The 12,598-nt window shown below is 38.2% G+C and overlaps 1 protein-coding gene across 1 annotated transcript in view; it reads left to right on the forward strand.

The window, feature by feature from the left end:
• Usp24 (ubiquitin specific peptidase 24) overlaps positions 1-12,598 on the forward strand; it is a 139,988-nt gene that overhangs the window by 21,875 nt on the left and 105,515 nt on the right. The window contains exons 2-3 of the mRNA XM_059254608.1: positions 7,557-7,722; positions 8,947-9,014. Coding sequence (XP_059110591.1) covers positions 7,557-7,722; positions 8,947-9,014 — 234 coding nt within the window. The remainder of the gene's footprint in view (positions 1-7,556; positions 7,723-8,946; positions 9,015-12,598) is intronic.

Here is a 12,598-nt window from a genome sequence, read left to right on the forward strand (position 1 = left end):
GGTCTGAGGGGACTGAAATTTAAGCTTTTGTTTTTAATTAAAATTTTCTTTATTACCTGTAAGCAATTGAACTGCTTTGGAAAATAGTTTATAAATAAAGTGGACAATCTTAAGATTTTATGAAGTTTTTGTAAATCAGTAACATGGAATCAAAGGTCAATGATTTTCATGTTTTAAGCCATTGGCATGTGGTAGTCTTCTTTAAGTTACAGACAAATTATTTAAAGTCATCATGGAGAAATTTTGCCATCTTCATCTTTCTATACCTGGTCAAAAATTTCAAAGTTTTTTTTTTTACTACATTGTTTGCTAGTGGATAGTTTAATAAATGAATTTAATATTAAAATAAATGTTGAGCAGCATTGGCAGTCTTTTCTCCATTAATTCAAATAATCTTTATGTGTGTTTGTTCAGGAAATGGGCTGATGGAAGCTTATCTCTTTACTAGCAGGCACCAGGACCTCCTCAAGTAGATTTCACTTGCTTTTTCAACAAAGGGGTGTTGACTTCTAAATACCGCACCCCGGGCAAGTTCTGGAGTCAGCTGCTGTTTCAGTTGTAACTCTACAAAGATGCCTTCCTAAATAAAGACTAAAGTTATGATAGTAATTTAAAGATGGCTTCCTAAAGAAAGACTAAAGTTATGATAGTAATTTAAAGATGGCTTCCTAAAGAAAGACTAAAGTTATGATAGTAATTGAAAAGCTTGTTGGTATATGTCAAGTAAATATGTGTAACTCCGCCCCCAGTTAAGATGTTGCCTCAATTTAAGTTGGTTCATTTGCCTTTTTCAAACAGGCAAGTTTGTAGATAATGAGTTACAACTCACATGGCCATTGCTAATTACAACTTATAATATAGAAGTTATGCAGACACAGATTTCTTTCAGAATCCATATGCTAAATATAAGTGTCTTTGCTGACCTCAGAGGCAGGAGAGTCATACCACACAGTGGCAACATAAGAAAATAATGTCCCTTGGTCTGGACAGTTTGCCAACAGATAAAGTGACAATCACCTTTTAAATTGCCTTAGCGTTCAGATTCTAGCAAATATAGGAACTAGACTTTTTTTTATATCTATAGTAATGAGCTAATTGCATGTTTAGGAAACAGTTTAAGATGTATGTGTATATAGCAATGTTCATCGCTTTGATTTTAATTCCAAACTGGCCAATTTAGAAGCACATTTATAATGTGTCCATGAGCTCATGTGCATTTTGTTCTACTAGATGACTGAATACAGATTTACTATCATTAGTGATTTTTGTCAGTTAAAGGGGTCATTCAGTTGTTGGGAGGCTCATTTCCCTCTGCCTTAGTATCAGAACTGTGCATTTCTGACAAACACTGGATTTATTAAGCATTGGAAAATCATTTTTAAAAATAAGTGATTTTTAGTTTTAAGTGAAATTAAGGAGATATATATATTTTTTTTTTTTTTTTTTTTTTTTTTTTTTTTTTTTTTTGGTTTTTCGAGACAGGGTTTCTCTGTGTAGCTTTGCGCCTTTCCTGGAACTCGCTTTGGAGACCAGGCTGGCCTCGAACTCACAGAGATCCACCTGGCTCTGCCTCCCGAGTGCTGGGATTAAAGGCGTGAGCCACCACCGCCCGGCAAGGAGATATATTTTTTAAATAAGATATCCTTTCATATTATATAAAAAATAAAAATTGGGGGCTAGAAAGATGGCTCTCCCAAAGGACCCGGGTTCAAATCCCAGCACCCACATGGCAGCTAACAACTGTCTGTAACTCAAAGATCTGACCTGCAGGCAAAACATCAATGTACATAAAATAAAAGTAAATAAATTTAAAAAATAAATAAATAAAAATCTAAAAATACTGAGGTATTGCTACTTCTGAAAAATAAAGTATTCCCGGTTTGAAATGTGCTCTGTGCCTTCTGCCCAGGGGACCCTCAGTTCTTAGGCTTGCTTACCCCCACCTTTTGTCCATTCCCCAACTCACATATACTCTACCCCATAAAGACAGGAATTGCCTTTGAGTAATATTAAGTCTGAAACTTAACAAGTTTTCAATAAACTATTTCTAATCAACTTAGAACGAGTAGTTATTAATTGTTACTTTTATCGTTTAGATTTGATGTCTAATAAGAAAATAATTACTACATTCCTGAGTTTTTCTTAAATGCCTCCCATATATATGTCTGTTGGGAACTGTGTTACAGTAGGACAGTCCTAAACTCCTTTGTGTGTTTTCTTTTGCTCAATATAGAGTTTTTGCCAAAAACAGGCCCAACTCAAAATGATGGCTCAGAACATTGAACCAGCTTAGCGACGGCTTCGCGCCACTGTTTCCTCCCCTGGGAAGCTCCTGTCCCATGCTGGCAGTCCTCCTCCAAGTGCAGTGCTGCACTCGTGCATCACATGGCTTTCCCTCCCTTTTCAGAGAGCGTCTTTTAGTCTTTGACAGTTTCATACATGTGTGTAGTATATCTTGATCATATGCATGCACCCTAACTCTTCTTATTCCCTCCTTTTTTAAGACTAAAAATGTTAACTACTTAGCAGGCTGCCTACTATTTTCACATGTCAGACCCTAATTACTGTTTTTAAAATGCTGTTTTAAAACTGTCTTACTGGTCATAGGTATTAAATTTTATTACAGGTCATAAAGTTCAACTCTGTTTTGAAATTCTTGGTTGAGGAACTATAATTGCTATCCTTAATTTGTTAACTCTCTTAATGATTTTATTGAGATAAAATGGCATATTCACATGCCATAAAGTTTTCCCTTTAAAGTATCTGTGCACAGGGTTGTGTGTGCCATCACAACCACTTCAGGATATTTTCATCACACAAAAGAGAAACATCACATTTATAATACCCATTACCAGTCACTCACCTCCTTCCTCTCTATCCGCTACCAGCCACTAACCTGTCCTGTATGGCCATGGATTTGCCTGTTGTGGACATTTCATAGAAACAGAGTGGTACAGTATATGGACTTACATGTCAGACTTCTTTGATTTAGCATAATGTTTTGAAGTTCACTCATATCATAATATATACCTATGTTTTTATTTTAGGGAAAAATATTCCTTTGATGGATATAACTTTGTAATGTTATATTAAATTATGAGTTTTGATGCATATTTGGAAAGTTCCCATCCTTTAATAGTGCTCCTGTGAACATTTGTGTTGTTTTGTATGAATATGTTTCCATTTCTCTTAGATATATAACAAGGGGAGGAGTTATTGTATCTTTTTGTAATAACTATTGATCTTTGAGAAATTTCCAGATTATCTTGCAAAAGCGACTCTACCATTTTATAATATCATCAGCAAGATATGATGGTTCCAGTTTTCTACATCCTCATCAGTACTGGTTATTACCACTCATATTTTGGCTGCCGCAAGGCATGTGGTACAGTAATATCTTGTGGTTTTGATTTGCATTTTTCTAATGATGTTGAATATCTTTTTATGTACCTACCATTCATCGATATTCTTTGGAGAAATGTCCACTTGAAACTTTGAAACTTAAATCCTAAGTTCTCCTTTTTTTTTTTTTTTTTTTGGTTTTTCGAGACAGGGTTTCTCTGTGCAGCTTTGAGCCTTTCCTGGAACTTGCTTTGGAGACCAGGCTGGCCTCAAACTCACAGAGATCCGCCTGTCTCTGCCTCCCAAGTTCTGGGATTAAAGGCGTGCGCCACCACTGCCCGGCTGTAAGTTCTTCTATATTCTAGAATTAAGTACCTTTTCATATTTTCAAATACTTCTCACATTCTGTAAATTTTTTTTTTTTTTTTTTTAACTACCCCTGTCCAAACAGGGGTTTTCTCTGTAGCCTGGGCAGTCCTGGAGCAGAAATCTGCCTATCTCTGCCTTCTAAGTGATAGGATTAAAGGCATGAGCCATCATACAGGGCTTTCTTATCACTTTCATAACAGTGACCTTATCCATGGAATCAAACATTCAGAGACCAAAAATATTTGAAAAACAATTGTGTCTGTGCTAACATGTCCAGGCTTATTTTCCTGTCATTAGTGTCTAAACAATACAAAATAGCACATGTTTATATAGCATGAGCATTGTATCAGGTATTGTAAATAATTGATTTACAATAGAGATGATTTCAGGCTTATGGGGAGGTATGTGTGGATTATATGCAAGTAGAACACCATTTTCTATAAGTCTTGACCATACATGGGGGTGGGGTTTCTTGGTGTCAATTCATGGTGACACTGAGGGACAGCCGTATATTCCCATTAGAGTGAGGACTTGAACATGCATTTGAGGGTAATACCATTCACCCTATAATGCTGAAGACATTGAAGGTATTCTTTTTTAAATCTTTCTCCAACACAGCTCAGGTATAGTATGTGATTTCATCTATGATTTGATATATTACCTCAGGTTCCTTTAAGAAAAAAATTTATTTCTTTACAGTACTTATGAATTGTGTATTTCTGAGGTGTTATACAACATGAATAGTGTTTTCCCTATCTATCCTCCCCATCCCCCTTCTTGTTCTGGCTCTGGCTCTTTCTCTAAGACAGAGTCTCTATGTCTTCTTGGCTGTCCTGGAGCTCACTATGTAGACCAGGATGACTGTGAACTCGCAGAGATCCACCACCCTCTCTCCAGAGTGCTGGGATTATAAGTGTGCGCTATCACGCCCAGCTTTTTTATTATGATTCTCATCTGTTTAACTTGCCACCCTCATATTTCACTGCCCAATTTATGTTTTCTTTTATACCTTCCTGCTTTTCCACTTACTGTCATACCAGTTCAGCCTAGAAAACTCTGTTAGATTCCTTTAGATACCGTTAATACAGAATTGAAAAATCATTTTCTTGTGCTTTATTATTTCTTTCTTACAATGGTGGGTTTTTCCTTTATTGAAATTAGAGAGTTTTTTATAGAATGGTTTTATTATTTTGTCATGGGTGAATTATGCAGTGATTGAAACTAGGTTTTAAGAAACCTAGTAAACCTAGTAGGTTTTAGACAGCTGGGGTTCTGATTGTTCTCTCACAGGTCAGCAAGGTGAAAATGAAAGGCATGTCTTCCTCAGCCTGTTACGAGTTGCATCTTTGTTTGCATGGCTAATTCCCATTTAGCAGTATTTACTGTGGACCGACTTTGACTTAGGCACTAGTCTCTGGAGATAAAAGGTGATCAAAAATAACCAAGGTCTGTGCCATCATGGAGCTTGGTCTTGTGGGGGTCAAACATAACTCATAAATCTACCTGGCATGATGGTGCATTCCTTTAATCCCAGCACTTGGGAGGCAGAGGCAAGTGGATGGATGTCTGAGTTCAAGGACAGCCAGAGCTGCCTAGTGAGACCCTGTCTGTCCCAAAAAATTTAACAAACAAAAACCCATAAATAAATATCAAATTACATTTGTGAGTAGTGAGTGTTATGAGGGAGTACTTCAGAATGGCAGGAGTGAATTTTGGGGTGAAATTTAGCCTCATTTAGAACTTTTAGAGAGTCTCTCGGAAAGAATCAAGTATGTAAAGGAGTCAAGTAGGCTTAAGAGGGCAAAGATGAATTAGGAGTAGTAGCATAAAATAGCATTATGCACAGTGGTTCTGCAGGAAACAGCCCCAGACTTCTCCCCATGGAACAGTTTGTCCCTGCCCTGTGACTTCTGAGACTTCAGCTGGAAGACTTAAGGCTGAAGACAATGGCTAGAGGTTCGAATCTGGGAGCTCCTTCCCTGGCTTTCAGGGCCTGGCTCTCTGGTGGGGCCCAGGTGAAGCTACTGGACAGGACACACATAGGTGATCTCTTCATTTATCCTGGATTTCCTCAGTACATAGTGTATCTTGGTAACAAAAGAGTCCAGGGAACTATTCCAGAGAGAGCCAGGAGGTTATTCCCCTTTCATGACGTAGGCTTGGACATCAAGCCAGAGACACAAAGCCTCCCCCTACTTCAAGGCCAAGGGAAATAATTGTCATCTTTTGATCAAGAGAGTAGCACATTGCTAACCCGAGAAGTTTTGCTGTGTTGTGCCTCTCAAGAAGCTGGTAGGTCCTAGAGAAACTAGAGAACAGAAAGCTAGAGCGGGAGATAGGAGATAGGTCATTAACAAGGCCTTGTAGAACATATAAAGACGGATTTTAAGGATAGTAAGTATTTGTGCTTAATGTTAGATTTGTGCTTTTTAAGATGAGCATGGCAAGCTATATGGGTGGTCTCTTTCTCACCCCTCCTCCCACTGGTTAGGAAACGTGTAAAATAACCCAGGAGTAAAGTGGGCTAGGAGGTGACTATGAAGACAGAAGTGTGTGGATTTGAGAGGAATGAAGGAATTTAGGTATAATCACTAACTTTTGAGGATGGAGATTAGAAAACCAAGTGTTAACTATGGTCTCCTGGATTCTGATTTGCTGCCAGACAAATGTGCCATTTGCCAGGATGGAAAAGAAGAGAAGTGGACTGGAATTAAGGAGAAACATGTGAACTTGGTTTGGGACACATATTGAATTGAAAAGATGTTAAATAGGCCTCTGCCTTTGTGAGCCTGCAGGTCAGAAGAGTGATCTCTGCTGGGGATAGAAATTTATGAATCATCTGAGGATAACGAGAAAGCTCAGCTGTTAAAGAGTTCTTGCTGCCCTTGCAAAAGTCCAGAGTTTGGTTCCTAACATACATATTGGGAGTACCAGGACAACGTGTAACTTCAGGGGAATCCAGTGTCCTCTTCTGTCCTCCTTGGGTACCCACATGGACATGCCCATAATCAGCACATGTGCGCGCGCGCGCGCGCACACACACACACACACACACACACACACACACACACACACACACACACCTTTAAAACTTTATAAACCAAAAGAAGTTTGTGAGTTGTCTGTGGGTTATAATTGAGATTTAAAGAGCAGGTAAATCACCGAGATTGCCTGGGACAGAAAAGAGGGCCTAATACTGAGGCTTGAGGGACTCATGTAGTTGGTGGCTAAAAAGGGGATGATGTACAGAAGGAGGGGCCCAACAGGAGGAACCAAACCCACAGCTAGGCATGGGTAAGGGAAGAAAATCTAGTTTTCTAAGAGGAGGGTTAGGCAGAAGATATTCCTGAGAAGTATTAGGGTAAGATTGAAACATGGTCATTGGTTTAAAGGTGTGTAAATGTAAAGTTCAGTCATGACCATAATAGCAGTCATTTGGGGGGGAGGAGGTAAGGACTCTGGAATCCCGATTGTGGTATTATTAGTAATTTTTGTCAGGCAAGGAGATGATAATAGATTAGATGCCTCCTTCAAGTTCATCCTCGAAGTTAGAAAGTTAAGTTTGAGCAGTGTGGCTGACAATGGTGGTAGTTTTAATATTTTATAATGAGAAAATGAGAATTCATTTTTGAAGAAATGATAACCTTTGAGAGGGAATGGAGATATCAGAATGTAAGTTGAGAATTTCTGCTCTTTGGTGAAGTTGTAGTTTTGAGAAAGATCAATCCACACTGTTGGTATACATAATTACCATTGATTAAGTATCTGTTCTGTGTTAAATTCTGAATATTTGGAGAGGTCACTAACTGGAGTGTTTGTTTTTATACTTCTCCCTTTTTTCTCAGAAGAATGATGAAAATGGAAATTGCTCAGGGGAAGGAATTGAATTCCCTACAACAAATTTGTATGAACTGGAGAGCCGTGTTTTGACTGATCATTGGTCTATCCCATACAAGCGAGAGGAATCGCTAGGCAAATGTCTCTTGGCTTCTACCTACTTAGCAAGACTTGGTAAGCTTTCACTGTCATCCCTGAGATGTTTGTTACAGGACACAAAGTTTCATCTTTGTGTTTGTCATTGTCTGTGATTTGTTTTCTCAGTCTCTGTCATTCCCTGTGGGATAAAAGCTTTAACTAAATCAGCTGTTTGTTTTCAATTCTAGTAGAGTATCTGTAATATAATTGAAAAGCTTTGTGGAGACTAAAATTAACTTTTCCCTAGAAGCTTGGAGCACTTTCAATTTGGGCTCAATTCAGAGCTTTTTTTTTTTTTTTTTTTTTTTTTAAGACTAGGAAGAATTCTGGCAGTGTGCTTCCCTGAGAATGGGAAGGAAGGGGGAAGGAGATGGGAAGAATGCATAGTTTACTAATCATGATTAAATGTAAGATGCATCAAAGGAAATATTTTTGACAAGTCCTAGATTTAACCCCAACAGACACTTATGGTCCGTAGTATTGATTTCCTGACACTGGCATTTATTAAGGGTCTGTTAGGATGCTAGGCAGGAGTTCTGAAAAATAGAATTGTTTATCAGTAAAAAACTAGTGGTAAAATTCATTACTAAGTTTAAGAGAGTAAAGCATTTCGGACCCAAGGAGTTAATTGTCTCAGTAGGTAAATGCACTTGCCTCCAAGTCTAACAACCTGAGTTCAAATCCTGAGACCCAGATGGTGGAAGGAGAGAACCTATTCCTTTAAGTTTTCCCCCAACCTCCACATATATACATCACCTACCTCCACAGTAAATAAATGTAAACAAGATTTTTAAAAGCAATGCATTCTTCCTGTGAATAACTTTTACAGTAGGTTCTTCCATTCACTTAGCGTCCATTACTTGCTGTATATGTTATTACAGACACAACTCTTTGTTTTATTTACATAGTTCATCTACGTGCTTTAGAAGAGTAATTTGGGCATTTGTTTCAAATATTTATGCTTTTATAAATGGCTGTTTAGGTAGCTGCTGCTGTTTTATCTCATCAGGTCACATAAGTTATTGTGACATGGAGACATAAGACCATCCATTTCAGTTTTAATTAGAGTCTAGTTGAATGCTATGATTATTTCTCAGCCTGCTACTATATATAGCAGAATGTCTGCATCAGCTTTTAATAATTGCTTAAGAAACAAGGTTTTGTGATGAAGATCTATATGTATGATTTGGAACAAATATCCAATGTCTACAAAAAGCTTGAAATCTACATAAGTTATATCCTCTTATTTATCTAACCAAGGTCTTTCAGAGTCTGATGAGAACTGCAAAAGATTTATGGAGCGGTGTATGCCCGAGGCATTTAAAAAGGTAAGGAAATGTGCTGATTTGATTGTTGGTAGGGGCAAAGGCAGCTGAACTTTTGGTTTTAGTTTTAGATATTTATGCATAAAATCAGTTCATGAATCTTGTTCAACTGAGGAATCCTCTAATATGAAATAAGCTCTGAAATTGAAACTTACCAATAATTTACTTCTATTATATTCAAGTATTTACATTTACCTTTGGTTAATTCTTACTTCCTAATATTTAATTGCTAAATAATAGATTAATTTAATTATAGTAGGAGATTGTATAGCTTACAGGTTGTGGTACTTTGAAAATTTAGTATTCATTACCCAAATAGCCACTTCATGGGTTTTTTTTAACTCTTAATTTTTTTGAGATTAATAGAATTATATCATTTCCCTTCCTCTTTTCTTCCTCCAAATGTACTTTATACTTCATTCAAACCCTCTTATGTACTTCCCCCTTGATTTCTTTGAAATTCATAGCCTCTCTTTTCTTTAGTTGTTGTTATATATATACATATATATGTGTGTAGATAGATAGATAGATGGATGGATGAATGTGTGTGAGTGTCTAGATACATAGGTACGTAGACAGACAGAAAGACAGGTAGATATCTTAAATACACAACTACAATGTGCTCAGTCCGTATTTTTCAGGACTGATCATTTGGCATTGGGTAACCAATCAATGTGCTCTTCCCTGGAGAAGACTGTTTCTCCTGCTCTCAGGGTTCCTTAGTTGTCGGAGTTCTTTGTGCGGGGTGAAGCTTCCCACTTTCTTCAGGTTTGCATGTCAGTTGGCATCAGCCTTGTTCAGCTCATGGCTAGGCAGCCATGTGGTGAGACTTTATGGGTATAACTTCTGACATTTCTAGGAGACACAGTCTCATAGCAGACTCCCTGTTCCACTGGCTCTTAGAATCTTTCTGACTCCTCTGATTAGGGAGGTGGAGGAAAGAGATACAGAAGAAAGAGGAAAGAGAGTAAGGATGTCTGAAAAGTCCATAAGGAATCATACTATTAACTGTCAATCTAAAAAAAAAACCCTATTATACACAGAAGTTGGTGTATAAGTACACATATATAGTTTAAATGAAAATTTACCATCTGAGTTGACAGTGCTCCTCGCAAAAGCCCTAGATAATCTAACAGAAATCTCAACAGCAGCCATGAGAAACCCAGGGTTGTTTAAAACATTATAGGCTATTGCTATTACCCTTGGTAGCCCCACACAGGTGGAGCTAAGTCCCTATTGAAGAAGACACTATGCACTTCAGATACAGGGCTCAGAGGCCCCTGTGCTGCTTCTGACCTGAGTGCATCTTCCCTAAGGACTAGCTTTTCTGGTAGCAGAAGGCTCCATGCAAGCTTCCAAAAGAGGGAAGCAATCAGCAGTCCTACCCAGCAATGACACCTATAAACCACAACAATGACCAGCATGGCATCATAACCCTAAGGGTTGCAATAGTTATTCATGTACCTTGATGGTAACCAACGCCTCTAATTGGATTTAAGACCCACTCAAGAGGGAAATCGTGCCTGGTACTGGAAATCTAGCCAGATAATCCAGAGCTAGTGAAGTCATGGATCTTGAAGGACAACCTACAACCACCACTTTACTGAACCAGCATAATCCCTAACTACATTCTAAATATTTGTGCTTTTACCCAGATAAGGGCAGTCCTCACCCTCCTCAAGGAAACCTCTCTTTGTAACAGATGGAGACCACTACAGAAACCAATCAAAATGCAGAGTTCTAGAGCCCAGTTACGACCCAAGCCCTGTACCTAAGGCTCGGGCACCGTTATGTTTATTGTTTGACTAAGACAGAAACATATTTTAAACAACTAAAAGTTTGTTCTTCCCAAAACAAATGACAGATGAGAACATTGCTTGTCAAAACCAGAGTGGTAGGTCTGCTCCTCATTCTGTTAGACAGCATTCTCTCAGACAGTAGTTTTCTTCAGAGTGCAAATAGACCACAGGCTTGTGTTTCTAAAGGCAGCCTGACTCAGCCTACTTCCCTGTTCTGGACCTGAGTCAGTCCTCACAAGAGAAAGGACTGTGTCATAGACATAGCTGCTTCCCTAGCCAAAACCAAGTGCTCAGTGCCCTTAGCTGCACAGATGAATGAATGTCCCACTGTCTTGTACTTAAGGTTTTGCATTCATTTTTGTCTAATATGCAAGTGAAGTCACTAGACTCACAGATAGATGAAGTTTGTATTCATCTTAAAACTCGGTGACACAAATGCTGTATTTGTAAACAGTTATTCCCATATGCACTTGGGTATGAATTCCCCTGATTCAAGGCTTAAACAATGACAATGTTAATTTGAGAAACAAAAATGGTTTAATCTTTGAAAGAAAGGGATAAATCTCTTGAAGTTGTCTTTTGGGTGGAGATGATTTAGAATCAAGGTTTGTTATTAGATGTGGATTTGTTCACCATTTTATAATTTTGAATAGAACATGCTCTTTATAACAACTTTAAAAATATGAGGCTTCTTTATCATACATTGACATATGTCATAGTATGAGCATATGCTTACAGAGAAAGAAATGCATGTTTTATTTAGTCATGGGGAACAACTTTTTAGTTTAAAAAACAACTTTTAGGGGCCAGAGAGTTTGCTCAGCTGTTAAATGAACTTGGCTGTTCTTGCAGAGGACCAGAGTTTGGTTCCTAGCACCCATGTCAGGCAAATACTTGTAACTCTAGCTCCAGGGGACATGACACCCTCTTCTGGCCTCCACACACCTGCAGATACAAACACACAGACACACACATGCACATAAATAAAACATTAAACATATCTTTAAGAAAAAAAACAACTTTTTGGTTGAGGAGCTCCAGATCCAGAAAGTTCTGTAGTGAGTTTTATATTTGGTGTGTAACATTTATATCCGAACAGAGCTGCTTGGGAGAGCTGTTATATTATGCCCTTAGCTGATAATGGCATTATAATGAACAGTCAAATTCTGGTTGGTTGTTTTTCTCTGAAACTGAGCACAGATATGCTGAATTGTGTGATTCAATTTTATGAATTCCCAAAAGTTAAATTTTCTCATGGTGTAGAACTATGAAGAAGGCTCTCCTTCCTAACATTAAGCATGCTTTCTTTGATTAAGTCAAAAGAGCAGCAGAGTTGTGTGCACCCCCAGAAAACTTGGCAGGATTTAATTGATTTGGTACTACTGCCTCTAGCTGAACTTCCAAGTGTGAGGCTCTTCCTGCCTCTAGCGTTTGTAGATGGTCGGGTGCTGAGAGCATGGAGGATGCAGGGAAGGGCTTTGTTGTTACTTCTGTGTTCTTCACTTTTCACCTGCCACCCGCTTGTTCCGCCCGAGGAAGTAATCCAAGTTGGCTGCAGAGCATGGTTATGTTTAATTAAACCTTATGCCCATCTTCTACACAAGGTGCTACCTGTCTCTCCCACCTCTTCTAGAAGGTAGAACTTCATGTTCAAAGTGAAAAGTGAACTAATGAGATGACAATAGAGTGGTGCGTTTTAATGTTGAAATCCCATGAAGGCTTGTAATCAGTGCCTCATTTTAATGTGTGATTTTTAGGTATAGGAGCAGTATATAGTCAATCTTGGGA

Source organism: Peromyscus eremicus, chromosome 2, assembly GCF_949786415.1.
Source record: "Peromyscus eremicus chromosome 2, PerEre_H2_v1, whole genome shotgun sequence".
NCBI lineage: Eukaryota > Metazoa > Chordata > Mammalia > Rodentia > Cricetidae > Peromyscus > Peromyscus eremicus.